This window comes from Rosa chinensis, chromosome 2 (assembly GCF_002994745.2).
Source record: "Rosa chinensis cultivar Old Blush chromosome 2, RchiOBHm-V2, whole genome shotgun sequence".
NCBI classification, from domain to species: domain Eukaryota; kingdom Viridiplantae; phylum Streptophyta; class Magnoliopsida; order Rosales; family Rosaceae; genus Rosa; species Rosa chinensis.
Window position 1 is genome coordinate 11,251,203 of NC_037089.1, and position 14,752 is coordinate 11,265,954.

Genomic DNA, 14,752 nt, shown 5'->3' on the forward strand with positions numbered 1-14,752 from the left:
TTTTCTTTATTTTATTTATTTTATTTATTTTATTTTTGATTTAATAAGCCTCAAACCCCCTTTTGTTTGTTTTATTTTTGTAAATAATACTTTATACTTATTTTAATTCTTTAGTTTTTTTTGCAATTACAAGTGTACCCTCAATCCCCGGATTAGAACGATCCCTATTTACTATATACTAACGATGACATTTTCAGGGTTAAATTATGCGCTTGCTTTTAGCGTATCAATCAGCGTTTCTGCATATGCCCCTAAATTCGAAGGATTGGTCGAGCTTATGTTCTGGTGAACTAAAAATCTCCTTTAATTCTCTCTTTACTCCATCATCAGTAAATATAAACTTGCACGAATTTCTCGTTAGCTGAAATATTTCCCTCCTTCCAAGACCTAAGAATTCAAGAAACGGGCATCAGTTGTGAGCTTTTGTTCTATTTTATATTAAATGCACTAGTGACATCGGACATACCAAAGGCAGAAGCAGCAAGGTTGTACTCGTTGGAAAGGCTGGTAGAAAAGACCCCAGAATCATCGGTGCAAAGGACTAGAGGATGCTTTGCACTGTACATACAAACATATTGTTGATGTTATTAATTCTATATATCTTCAAATAATTTGGAATTGATCACAGACCTTATGAAGTTCTATGCAGCAATCTATCAAAAAGACAAAAGAACAGCAACAACATGCAATAACTACACAATACTTACATTTTCATATTGCGGTTTATGATTTCTTGTCAAAGCTAATAAAATCTGAACATAAAATCCAATTATCAAACTTTTGAAAGTCCACGTGCATAATCAAATCTAAATTACTTCAAGACAACATATATACTCGCAATGATGATGTGAAATTGGACTTTCGTATAGGCTAGACATGCTTATAGCCAAGGACTCCATCAATTGGTATGCAATTTTGATACACTCAGTCATTAGATTCAGCCTGTTTCCCATAATTTTGACTATAAAAAGCCTCCAAACTTTCATTTGCTGAAACACATATCAAGGCTAAAATAAGAAAACAAATCCCAACCTTTGCTATCAACCTTAGCGTCCACCAATTTGTTGATCTGCTCCATGCCATCTGATACCTAAGATTTACTTCCACCGATTCTTCCTCAACCTTGATTCTCAAAACGTAAGCCGTGTATCTAGCACTCAGGAGTGTCAAAGGACTGTTGTAGATACATATAACCACAAGTATCAGAGTAAAGTACACTGTACAGTAGCAATGTAAACTCGAAACCATGTTACTTCAAATTTCCAAGAAAAAGCACAGCAAAGTACCAGCAATAACAACAACTGTGAGAACCTCCCCAATCATTTTGATTGCTAACACACCCTTCTTATGCGACTTGAATCGTCTTAGAGACGGGTCCCGTGCCAAGAGCTGCAGAGTTACACACAATATGCAAATAAATAAACACAGACAACTACATTCCGAAAACCCCCAAAACTATAATCAAAATTTTGCAATCTAAAGTTCTAAACACAACCAGATTTAGTAAAGCTCTTTTCAAGTAATCTAAAAGCCCCAATCTAGGGATTTAAAACAAAAAATGGTGCATGCTGAATTCAAATCAAGCATAGCAAGATAATCAATACTTCCAAATCAAAAACAAAATAAGAATATTACAGATCTGTACAATCAACAACACCCATATCTGAAAGGAAGCGGATCCGTATAATGCTCAATGATCTATTCGTGACCAACAATAAGAGAAAGGGAGAGACAGAGAAAAAGAGAAAGGAATTACCCATTCTCTGTAGAATCCATATTGCCCAGAACAACCAGAGAACTTGAGGCTTTCTTTTTTCTTGGTTTGCAGGTGAGGGAGAGATGAGAGAGGGAGAAAGTTTAGTCGGCTAAGGAAACTGAAAAAGACCGCACAGAGAGAGACACACACACTGAGCGGGAGACTAAAAGTCTAACATTATTAGAGGAGGGAAATTCAATTTGTTGAAAAAAGTAAGCGGGCAAAAATTACCACGGAAATCGGTGTGAAATACATTTGTATAAATATATGTGTCAAAATTTCACACAGATATTCGTGTATTGTTCATTTCACACAGAAATCTGTATTAAAAAGTTATTGTAACGGAAATCCGTCCCTCCATAATTCATATATCATAAAAAAATTAACGATTTCTAAATAAATTAATTTGTAATATGTACAGAAATCAGTGTGCATTGCTTTTCACACAGATATCCGTGTAAAAAATTTTTAGTTTTTACACAGACATCTGTTATTGCTGTTTATTCACACTGATTTCCGTCGATATTGTTATTATATAAACTACTATGGGCCCAATTATGCTCTTTTCACACGGATATCTGTGTCAACATTTCACACAGATATTTGTGTGTTACTCATTTCACACAGAAATCTGTATCAAATACTTATTGTAACGGAAATCCGTCCTTCCATAATTCACATAACATAAAAAATTAATGATTTCGAAATAAACTAATTTATAATACGTACATAAATCAGTGTGAATTGATATTCACATAGATAACCGTGTGAAAATGTTTTAATGTTTACACAGACATCCATTACTGTTGTTTATTCACAAGGATTTCTGTGTTAACATTTCACACAGATATTCGTATGTTACTCATTTCACACAGAAATCTGTACCAACAACTTATTGTAACGGAAATCTGTCCCTCCATAATTCACATAACATAAAAAATTAACGATTTCTAAATAAACTTATTTATAATATGCACAGAAATCAATGTGAATTGATATTCATACAGATAACCGTGTGAAAATGTTTTAGTTTTTACACAGACATCTGTTACTGTTGTTTATTCACACGGATTTCCTTTGATATTGTTATTGTATAAATTATTGTGGGCCCAATTATGCTCATTTCACACAGATTTATGTTAATATTTATATTTTGCACAAATATCTGTGGCTTTTAACTACAGTAAATCCTTGTGTGTTGTTATTTTGCTAGTAGTGGGAGAAGGGGAACAAAGTGAGGGGTGTTGGTGCAGGGGTTACTTAGGATGAAGTCCCTGGAATCCATGTTGAAGAGCAAGGAGTATCAAGAGAAGTGAAACAGTTGCGAGAGCAATTGGAAGAGCAAGCGAAAAAGGCATAAGAGAGAGAAGCACACATGATGGAGGAACTACAAAGCAAAATGGTTGAGCAAACAAAACGGATGGAACAAATGTTTGAAGTAAGGTGCGTAGAGATGGCACTCCAAAAAATGGGAGAGATGTTTAAACAATGCGGAATATCAGTGGATACACAAGAAGATGTCATGCAAATGATGTCTTAGTTTGCTCGTGACTCAAAGGCCATCGACTGTTGCTTTTTCACCAGATAATGATATCTACCATCCCACAATGCCATTTGATTGCCCCAATATGCAAATTGATTAACCAAGTAAGAATATATTTATCTTTGCATTTTGACTATACTTATTGGATGTGGAACTTTTTTACAGTTCATATTATGATTTTGTACATATGCTATTTTTGATCAGTAACTCGTCTATAACTTGGTCCATATGTTTAGGAATCATGCCTCTATCAGCCATTCTGCAACTAGAACAGGAGCTAATCATGTGGAGATGGTGGTCATTGCTTCAAGACTATTAGGATTTCAATTCAATGTCATGTTAGGATTTCAATTTAGTACTAGATTAGGATTTGAATTCGGCATTTATTTCAGATTATGTAGACCTTATAAATAACAAAACTATTTATGTACTTCTGGTAAAATTTAAATGTTAGTGGATTTGATTTTAAATATGAATATTTCATTGAGGTTCTTCTTTACAGGTGTTATAATTGTTGTAATCATGAAACAATTGATAACGAGATGTTAGATTATTGCTAATTTGAATTTTCATAATAGCATATATTTTTTTTTAATTTGCTCTGAATTTTAATGGTAGGTTTCAATAATTTTTTTTAAAAATATATATAAAAATTCAAATGATACCTTTGTCATAGGGTATCCATAATAGATACTGAAGAAAATTCGTTGCTTTGCTTAATAAATATTATATAAAAATTTATAATATTAAATGAAATATTAAGGTATTTAGTATCGTATACGTATAAAACAAGTATTTTTATATTTCAATTAATATATAAATAGAAATTAAAAGAAAATGAAGAGAGAGAAAGAAAAACATTAATACAACATTTAAAATAAAATAAAAAATAGAGACACCAAAGTTAAAAACGTGGCTTTTGGTTACTGGAGCTTGCAATAGAGGATACCATTTTTCATTCCATTACTGCACCGTACCTAATGACTTTTTGATACGGTTATCCATATTCTCTAGAGCAAAAGATACAGAAAAATTAAAGTGTTCTATAAGGCATATACTAGTAGTGGCGCCCTTCGCTGTGAGGTTATTTTGGGAATGATAAAGACAAAAACCTGACCAAGAAAAACAAAAAATGGAAAAGTCAAGGAAAATAATTATAGTCCGTATTTAATTAGAATTAAAGGTGGGATTTTTCTCCCATGTATTTTTCTCTTTCTTCGCAACATCTCCCTTTTCTTCCATAAAACAAGATGACACTTTCTCTTTTCTCAACTTTTTCCTCCACATCTCTCTCGATTTGTCTTCCATCACATGCAACTTGTAAGTTTCTCTAAATTGATCATAGTGGGGTATTTTGCCGGCTCCTCAAGTGGACATAACTCAATCGCACTAATTGGACGTAGGTGACACTATAAATCTTGATTTTGTTTAGTAGTTGCTTTCTTTAGATTGTTTGTTAATCGAGAAGTTCATATCGATGTGTTGTTTGTCTTTAGATTACATGGAGAAGAAGAGTCAGGCTTGGATTTTCGAAAGAAACATAGTGGTGCCGTATCTTGTGAAGATATTCGCCGCTCTTATGCTAGCTAGTTCTTCAATATTGCCAGGGATCAAACGGTTTTGGCCTCAAATAATTGAACATGGGAAATGGTTAATTGGGAACGGAACAAAGATATACTTTTGGACAGATAATTTTCTTGGTCGGCCTTTAGTTGATTTATTTGACTTGGGGTACAGGCAAATGGAGGGAGTTGTCGCTGATTACATTCATGAAGGGCACTGGGTGTTTCCACAATTGCTTCAGTTGCATTTTCCAGCTATATGTGATTTTATCCAGAAGCATGCTCCGCTTTCTCTATTGATGCTCAATCTTCTGATGAATTGATGTGGGTTTCTTCATCCCACCCTTCCCCGTGTTGATTGGAGTCGTCTGCTAAATTCATTCCTCCCCGCATGTCAATTCTAGCTTGGAAGGTTCTCAAGGGGCGCATTCGATCTCTCTGAAGATTTTCTCCAGAGACTTGGTGTATCTCTTGCATCAAGGTGCTTTCTATGCTTTACTCATGGTGAATCACTTGGGGACAAGTTATGGTACTGTGATGTTTACCATACACTCAATTTACATATATTTGAACAAAAATTACAATTTATATGAATCAAAATTACAACATTGAGAACAAAATATATCATACTCATTTACACTATTAACATATAATTAAACAAAAATTACAACATTGATAACAAATTTGTTCAAAAACTTGTAACAAGATCATAGGTGGTGTAATTACCATTAATAGAACAAGCATTACCACTTTGAAAATAAATTTGTTGTTACATTTATAAATATATGTATAACATACGGGTATGTATTATAGAATTTTTCAATCATCACTTGATCACATTTTTCTTAATTGCCCTTTTGCGGAGTCACTTTGGCAACATATTGCGTGCATTTTTGATTTTGGTGGGATTCATGGTTCTTTGTTGGATATAGGCTGCATCATGGTTTATTAATTGGCCGAAGTGCACAATTGCATGAGCTTTGGCGTATTGCTTTTGTTGGGGTGCTTTGGTGTCTCTGGAGGTTTAGGAACAAAGTGAAATATGATAGTGATTCTGTTAATGTGGCTGGTGCCTTTCAATTGGTTAGTGGGCAGATCATTTCCTCTAGCATGCTTGCTTCAGGTACCATGTTTAACAATGCATGTCCAAGAGCTTTGCATTTTAAGGAGGCTTCGGGTCCCTTGTCGGCGTAGACATGCTCAACGTATTATTGAAGTTAATTGGTTTCCTTCTATTATAGGATGGGTTAAAATTAATACGGATAGTGCTTGGAGGAATGCCTCGAATTAAGCGGGGTATGGTGGAGTTTTTTGTGATTTTCATGGTCATGTAATTGGAGCTTTTTGCTGCAATATATATGGATATTCCTAGCTCCATTGCTGCTGAAGTCATGGCAGAAATCAAAGCCATTGAGTTGGCTAGCTTGGGTTTGGGATTGGAAACATGTATGGTTAGAGGTTGATTATGCTCTAGTTCTTGCGTACCTTCCTCAAATCTCCCCATCTAGTGCCTTGGCAACTTAGTGTTTCTTGGTTAAATTGTTTACACCGCATCTGTCAAATGCAATTCCGCTCTTCTCACATTTATCGCGAGGGGAACCAAGTAGCGGATGCTCTTGCTAATGACGGCCTCTCTTCATATGGTTTGATTTGGTGGGATGTACCTCCTGATTTCGTTCTTTCGAAGTGTAGTAGGGATTACTTGGGTTTTGTCCAATTTTCGCTTTCATTAGTTTGTTGATCATGTATTGCTTGTTTACTTTGTTTTTGTGGAGTTCGACTTCTATCACTCCGAACTTGATGTATCCCTTTATTATTATTATTTTTAATAAATAGGTGATCGGGTCTTCCGATCTCTGTTTCAACGTTAAAATATATATATATATATATATATACAGATCCTATCCAGAGCGGAGCTCCGCTTTGAAAATTAACGTGTGAAGTTCGAGTTTTGGGTCACTTTTCGGTCGCATATCCACATCTCGACCGTTCAGTTTTTAGGTACTAGTGTATCGATCGTCTCTGCAAATTTTCAGCCAAAATGATGATCGTTAAGGCATTGATAACTGCCTTAAAGCTAGTACGGTTCAGGTTGACAGATTCAGTCCGTCCATTGGTTTAAGCGAGTTAGATACCTTAACGATCATCAATTTGGTTGAAAATTTACAGAGATGATCTATACACTAGTACCTAAAAACTGAACGGTCGAGATGTGGATATGCGACCGAAAAGTGACCCAAAACTCGAACTTCACACGTTAATTCCAAAGCGGAGCTCCGCTCTGGATCGGATCTGTATATATATATATATATATATATATATATATATATATATATATATATATATATATATTGAGGTACACCGTACACGAGGCATGAAGTCGAGCCATTGGTTTATGTAGTGGCTTAAGTGAGGATAGCACGACATGCATACATATAGAGAAGATTTTACTGACTAATGAAAATGCAAAAGGATGTAAGAATTCTAAAATTGATAAATTGATTGAGGTCATCCACTCCATGAATTGTAAAACAGATCAATTGTAATGAATTTGATCCAATTAATGCAGGACCCATCAAGTTTCTGAAGGAAAGGCCTTCAGAAAGGTTACGCGTAATTTTATTCCTTGTTCTTGAAGGAAAAGGCTTCGATTCCCTTTCGAGCAAGGAGAGGTTCTATTTCTGATTTTCTGATGATTCAGTCAGATAAGCATTATCCAACACTAATTGCGTGCAATTATCACAGCCAAGTTAGACAACGAGCTAGCAGATTTCATCAACCTAGCCGATCTCAAGCTATCATGATTCGAATTCCTCATAAAACCGATTCAAACACTAGCCGATTCAGTCCTCAACGCCGCCGACGCAGCCAAATCATACACACAGGAGTGCAAGCAGCTCAAATCCAAGACCCAAAAGCTCAAGAGCCTCCTTCTCGACCAAACATTCCACACTAGCTAACACCTTCGACCTCTGCAATTACCCAACTCACCGCATCATCGACCACACCACAGAAGCCCTGGACAAGATTCTGTAACTGGTCAACAAATGCCAGTTCCCATGCACCGCAATCCCGGCCTTTGAGTTCCGCAAAATGACGTCACGGCTGCAGGACTGCATGGCCAACATCTCGTGGCTACTGGACATCCACAAGTACAGGTACTTGGGGATGCTCCGATTGCAGCGCACCAGCCGGTTCTGGGGCTTATTTGGGATCAGATTGCTGTTCTTCACATTGGTCAGCCCGAAGATCGGTCCCACGCGGCGGCTAAACTGGCTTTGCTTGCAAAAGAGCATTGTCTGTTTAGGAAGCTCATTGTTGAGGAAGTCGGAGTCGGACCCTAGCTTGGAGAAAATTAGACAAGAAGGGACAGTTGAGGGCCGAGAGAAGGCGGCCGAGGCGCTGCGATGCATCAACGGGGAGGCATTATAGGGAGGGAGAAATAAGGAGTCGAGGTTTGTAACTTGCAGGTTGAGGGCTAATTGTAGCGTAATTATTTTGTTCACATATATATATAAAATAAAATAAAATAAAATAAAAAGATTAGCACTTCCCATACGTACATGCATGTTGTTTTCCATTTAACTAGTTTAACCAGAACTCATTGGTTGTCAACGTGACAACGTCATAATAAAGTCTTTGTTCAGGTAATAAAGTAGTCAATAAAGTGAAAAATAGATTTTTGTTTGAGTAACTGAGGACTAAAAGTTGTAACCTCGTGCATGTATATATGTATTGTGATTTTTTTTCATTTTACCGTAGTTTATAGTTCGATCTTGTCTATTTTCTGTTTAGATGCTGTTAATATTGCATTTGTTATGAATAATCCTTGTCATAACCTTTCGTTTTCTCGGTAAGTATTGTCATTGCATCAACATCATGGTAGTAGATGAAACTATAATAATTGACAAGTACAGGTGCTAAACTGGTCTTTTTCAAAATGGAACTCAAAAATGGAAGCTATCACTTATGATACTTGTCTATCTTCCGTCAGATCTATGTGACTGATGATTGAAAACGTTAAATAGGCCTTCTTGTGTTGGTTGAAACTCAAACGGAGACTAATCTGTATAATAATGGACTTGTCAATTTTCTGTTATTTAGGTGTCACCTTTCATTTCCACTGAACGTGGTGATAATAATTATGGCACCAACATTATTGTAGATGAATGTATCTATGATGATCATTGACAACACTTATGGAGACTAATACGGTCTGTAGATTCATTAGATAATTATGGGGCATAGGACCAACAATATGAGGAACATATATATGCCTTACCATTTGTATGATTGTGAAGTTTCTAAGAAAAGTTGTAAGAGGATGGATTGATAAGACGATAATGTAAATCAAGCAAACAATTCTAGCCCTAGCCTTTATCCGGATCGGTCCGTTGATTGATCAGTCCGCAACCGTGCCGACGGCCGGCAAAGGAAGTAATGTCACAAATCAAAGGTAGTCCTCGTTTTCCTTACTGATATTGAACCCTTCCATAGAACAGATCATGAATACAACTATCGAATCTCCAAAAACAATAAGTGCAGGAACTGTTTCGTTCTTTGGTAGTATTACAGCAGCATCAGCATTATGGTGGATGAATGCAACTATAATGATTGAAAAAACTTGGAAAAATGAAGACGAATTAGGAAGAAATTGTTAGCGGGATAGAAAATTCATTGTGTTAAATTAGTACTATATTCTCACTGCTTTTCAGGTTTCTGGATCTAGCTTACTAGACATCCATATATAAATAATAAATTGATGCGTATCTACTTTACCTAAAAAAGCAGCTAAGAGTTCGGTTAGGTTATTTATTATGGGGCAAATATGATGTACAGTGTATTAGTTGTTAGATAATAGTTTGGTTTATAATTTAATGTAGCTTTTGATCATTGCCAATCGTACGTTGCATGTACGTTATGTTATGTGCCCCTGTTAATATGATCGATGTGACATATATCAATTTCAATCTGTAGTACTGGAATACTGGATCTTACTTAGTGACAAAAGAAGATGAACAAAATCAAATAGTACTGCAATATCAAATAGTCTTTGCTTCTTGCATTGCTTGTTGCAGATGAACATAATTGCTGATCGAAGCAGGCAAACCCGAAAAACCAGCTTACGGTTTCGATTGGTTTTGAGTTTGTTACTTAAAGTCTTAGTTAAATTGGATTGAATTAATTGCAGTATGGATTTCTGTAGCTGCTTTTGACAATCATTGTTAACAAATCTTGAAACAAGAATGAATCTGCAAATGTCATGGTATTTAATTTCATTTCAATCATTAACTATTCTCTGGGACATTTTGGGGCCAGCTCAAAAATCTGGATAGCGTATAGTAATGGGACATTAAATATCCAACTGCATATTTATGGTCACTTCCAGCGGCGGAACTGTGTTTCGGTCGGACGGCCGGAACGCCCCCACCCCCCCCCCCCCCCCCCCCAAAAAATCCACGTGATAATCAATTCATATATGAAAGTTTAATAAAACAATCACTAACAGAAATATTAATGCTTTGAATGGTCTTAATTACTGGGATACTTTATTTTACACATATTTTTATGTTAGCCATTAGATTTAAATACTTTGAATGGTCTTTATTACTTTAAAGTATGATGTGGCAAGTGATGTGGAAATAATTATATTTTCTTTAAAAAAAACTTAAATTAAAATTATTTTATACAGAAAATCAAATCAAATTAGAAGATGAATGTCATCTTCTTCTTCTTCACGCAAAAAATAAAAAAAAAGAGGCATGGCATCTCTCTCCCTCTAAGTCTCCAGCTTTATATTCTCCAAGTTAATTGCAATAACAATAATTATGTAATTGTTAAATATGTTTCGATCGCATAACTCAGTAAGATTGTGTAGACTGAGAAATAGAAAAACCACTCAATCTTCTTCATCTAGATCTAGATCGAATGATAGGTTGTGATTTTGGCCTAAAACAAAGAAGAGGGGTATGCAAACAATTGAAGACCCAAGGAGAAGAGAGATCTAAAAACTTGTAGTACAATTACTAATACTAACTTGATGGAATAAAAGAAGGGGATTATGGGAGGATGGATTTTTACAACACAAACTGCAGTAAGACAAAATGATTTGGGTGAGAATATTTTTTGTAGCAAATCGTGTGAAACCTAATTAAATTAAATGAAATCAATAAGGTATCATTCAAAAAATAAAAAATTGATTGCTCAACTCATGGAAAATGTGAGATGGTGCTAAAAAAAGAGCAGCAAGGTCTCTCAATCTCTCATATTTTCCAGAAGAAGAAGAAAGACGTTCATCCTCTATTTTTTGGTTTTTGATTTTCCTTATAAAATTAGTTTAATTGGAGTTTATCTATTTTTTCTGTGAAAAAATATTTATATAATTATTTCCATGTCATTTACCACATCATGTTTATAATGAATCAAGACCATTGAAAGTACTTAAATCTAATGGCTAAAAAAAAGTGTAAAATATAGTGTCCCAGGATCCCGACCCTAATTAAAAACCAGCTGGTTGCTTTTTTTTTTTATGAAACCAGAGTTATCTATCGATTTGTTTAGAATTTATTGTTTACTTATGGATTATATTGAATATGATTTTTAATTTATTTTCGGTGTAGGTTTTTTTTTAAAAAAAATTTATGTCTCGAACCACCCCCCAATGTTTAAATAATCCTGGTTCCACCCCTGGTCACTTCCTAACAAATATCCAATTCCATGTTCTTCAGCAGTACCATATATAGTACATCTTGCATCTGTTGATGATATTTCAAGCCAATTATAGTGATCATTCAGGCAAAAAGTATTCTTCTAAGTTTTAATGAAAGTCCTTGCTCTAATATTCAAAATTCTAAGTTTGATTTTTAGGGGAACTTCTGGAGGTGATATAAGGCAGCTAATTGCTGCGTTGGGTTTCAGAGACTGCCTCGATTCTTATTGTTTAGTTCAAACATTGATACTTATAGAGCAACATATTTGTATTTTTAGCGCAACTTTCAGGGTAGTAAAGTAGATGTAATTTGATCTCTACCTAACGAGGCATGTTACATGACTTTCAACAAAAAAAAAATGGCATTGTGACATATGACTGACAAATCATTATTGTTTCACAACACACACCAGCATTTTTAATATAAGGAGTTATACATCGATTTCAATCACTTTCAATGAATACCTACATCAATGGGAATGCCAATGGCAGCTAAGACATGGGGACTAATTTGGTTTCAAGTAACTTGAAAAATGAATAGTACAAAATGCATACAATTTTGGTCGAATTTACTGATGGCAAAAACAGAGAAGTTTCTACTAAACTGAGCTCATCTAACTTTAATAGTACAACCTTGAGGACAGTAAAAAAGAAGAAGAAGAAGAGAGAAACACACTAAAACTGGCACTTAATTTATTGAGAGAGACGAGGAGGGTGAGTAGTTTCAGAACAATTTGTGAATTTCCTTATCGAAAGCCATGGGGACAAGGGTCTTGTATGCCTTCTCTGTGGGATGGTAACTGTCCCAGAATATGTATTTCGATGGATCGCTGCAAGTGCCCAGAGAGAAACGAGTACAAAGAATGCTGACCTCTATGTTTCCAGTTCCGCAGCACCCTTTATTCACCACTTCAAATCCTGCACAATCCATAAACCATTGTGTTAAACGAGTAATGAATCTGCATTGTGGCCTTTAGGTTTTAGGGTCATTATCACAGTGGGCGAGATAGACCCATGATTGTATACACTCAAGATTAGATTTAATTTTTCTTTCCTAGCTACAAGGTGTACATTGCATATAATCATGTGCTGATCTCTCTCATAATATCTTCTCCTTGTGTATGGCTAAAGAATATGATCATCCTGTGAATTACTAGCAAGTAAAGTCCGGATAATAGTTGGTGCCTCTAATAATATATTGGTCAAAGATAATGAAAGTATATGATGGTGATGATGATTGATTACCATATTTAGAAGGATTTTGGATGATGGAAACCAATGGATTATAGATATCAAAGTAGACAAACTTTGCTTCTGGAAGCTTCTTATTGAGGGACTCTATTAGGGAAGAGAGCTTGGAGTTGAAGAGGCTAGCTGCTCGATTGGCTTTGGCTGAACACCCTCTCTTTATGTCTCCACTCATTGTCCTCTGTGATGGCACACACCCAATTGCTGGTATACCTACTACTCCGATCTTTCTTGCTCCTACTCCATAAAGGCCCTGCAGTCCCAATCACCCACATTAACACGTAATAAAGCCTATTTTGGCACTTCCATTTTCTTCCCTTGCATATATAGTTGCACGGTATTCTTTTTCTTTTTTTTGAAAAAAAATAAAATAAAATTCAATTAACTTCTTTTTTTGTATGAATTTGAAATTGTGTGACACGATACAAGCAACGAGTGGATCGCATATAATGTCAAGAGGTCTTTCGACATCCAGTACACACTAGCTAGATGGGTTCATTAATTGGGAGTTCTGAATTCGGTTTTGCAAATTAATACCATTTTGATACATGAGCAAACCACTTCTTTGCTAAAAGACAATAAATTAATTCATCATGTGGGTTTATGTTTACCTGAAAGAACTTTGAAGCTGAATTGGCCATGAGATCTGTATAGGCTGGAATATCGTAGTGAGGGCTCCTGAATGGTGTAGAGAGGTAAGTGTTTGCAATGTCATCACTTCCTATGCACACAATGTGTACTCCTTTTGACACTATAATTTCTCTTCTTTCCACCCCAACTGCTGCATCTATTTTGCTTTTGTACTCTTTGAACAACTCTAATTGATCTGATAATGATAACACATTCTGATAGAAAAAGAGTTAAAACGATGCAAGTATATGAAAAACACATGCTAGATTAAGTAAGTGTGGAAGAGTGAGATGTGTACCACTATTTTGGGAGTGAGGGGATCATAACCAGAACCACCAGAGGCAAAACTTACACCAGTAAGTAGGTCTTCAAGCTGCAGGTTCGGATCCAGATAAGCCGGTAAAATCTTCTTGATTCCAAGTTCTTCAGCTGAAATTTTGAGCAAGAATTAATCTTTCGTTAAACAAGAGCGAATGGTATTATACTACTATAGCAATGCAGTAACATATAAGAACACGAAAAGAGTTCAAGTTAGATTACGTACCTATCAAGTCTGAGGGGACTCTTCCGTTGCTAAACCTTCCGGTAGGCACTCCTCCGGCGTAGTCCCTCCCATAAGGTTCAAAGTTGCATTTTACTATAGTGTTGACTAGGTTGTTGTTTCCGGGATCCACTATTGAATCTCCCCAAACAATCACTGCCGGAAACGTTACATTTTTTGGTAGTGTTAAAGCAGCAGCACTATGGTAGATGATGAATGTAACAATGATGACTGGAAAAAAGAGAGGAAGTTTTTGGGTGAGAAAATTCATCGTATCCAAGTGTACTCACTCTGCTGCTTTCGGTTATGGCAGTGGTCTTTTTAAGCAGCTCCACAATTGACCCTATATTTTCTCTTGGGCTCCATAACTATAATGTAGTAGTTGTTAGGTAAATTTGGTTTGGTGTAAATGTAATGATATGCATGTGTTACTTTCAGATGCAGCACTGCAATGCCAAAAAGGCAAATAGTCCTACTTGTTTTGGACGGCAAAATTAATAGGAGTATCTAAACCATGAAACCAGCATAGGGTTTTATTTTGTTTGATTCTCAATCTGTTAATTGGGTTTTAGTCAAGTAAATGGTTTGCCAAATTTGGCAATGATATAGATGAGGCCTAAGATTTGTGGCCTCAATTCTAGGTGTCAAGCCATGTCACCTATACACCTCACTAATTTGTCAAATCATGTCATGTCATTCTTGAATAAAAAGACTATCTTATCCTTTTAAAATCTAATGGTTCTAAATTATTTTAGCTTTCTTC

General features: G+C 35.6%; 1 protein-coding gene across 1 annotated transcript; it reads right to left on the bottom strand.

Moving 5' to 3' along the window:
- Positions 1-12,085: 12,085 nt before the first annotated feature.
- Positions 12,086-14,335, bottom strand: LOC112186726 (GDSL esterase/lipase EXL3). The gene is made up of 5 exons (XM_024325227.2): positions 13,993-14,335; positions 13,747-13,877; positions 13,430-13,663; positions 12,816-13,071; positions 12,086-12,488 (listed from the first exon to the last, which is right to left on the bottom strand). Exons 1-5 carry the CDS (start codon positions 14,258-14,260, stop codon positions 12,295-12,297), a joined length of 1,083 nt encoding a protein of 360 aa, XP_024180995.1. The 5' UTR covers positions 14,261-14,335; the 3' UTR covers positions 12,086-12,294.
- Positions 14,336-14,752: the final 417 nt, after the last annotated feature.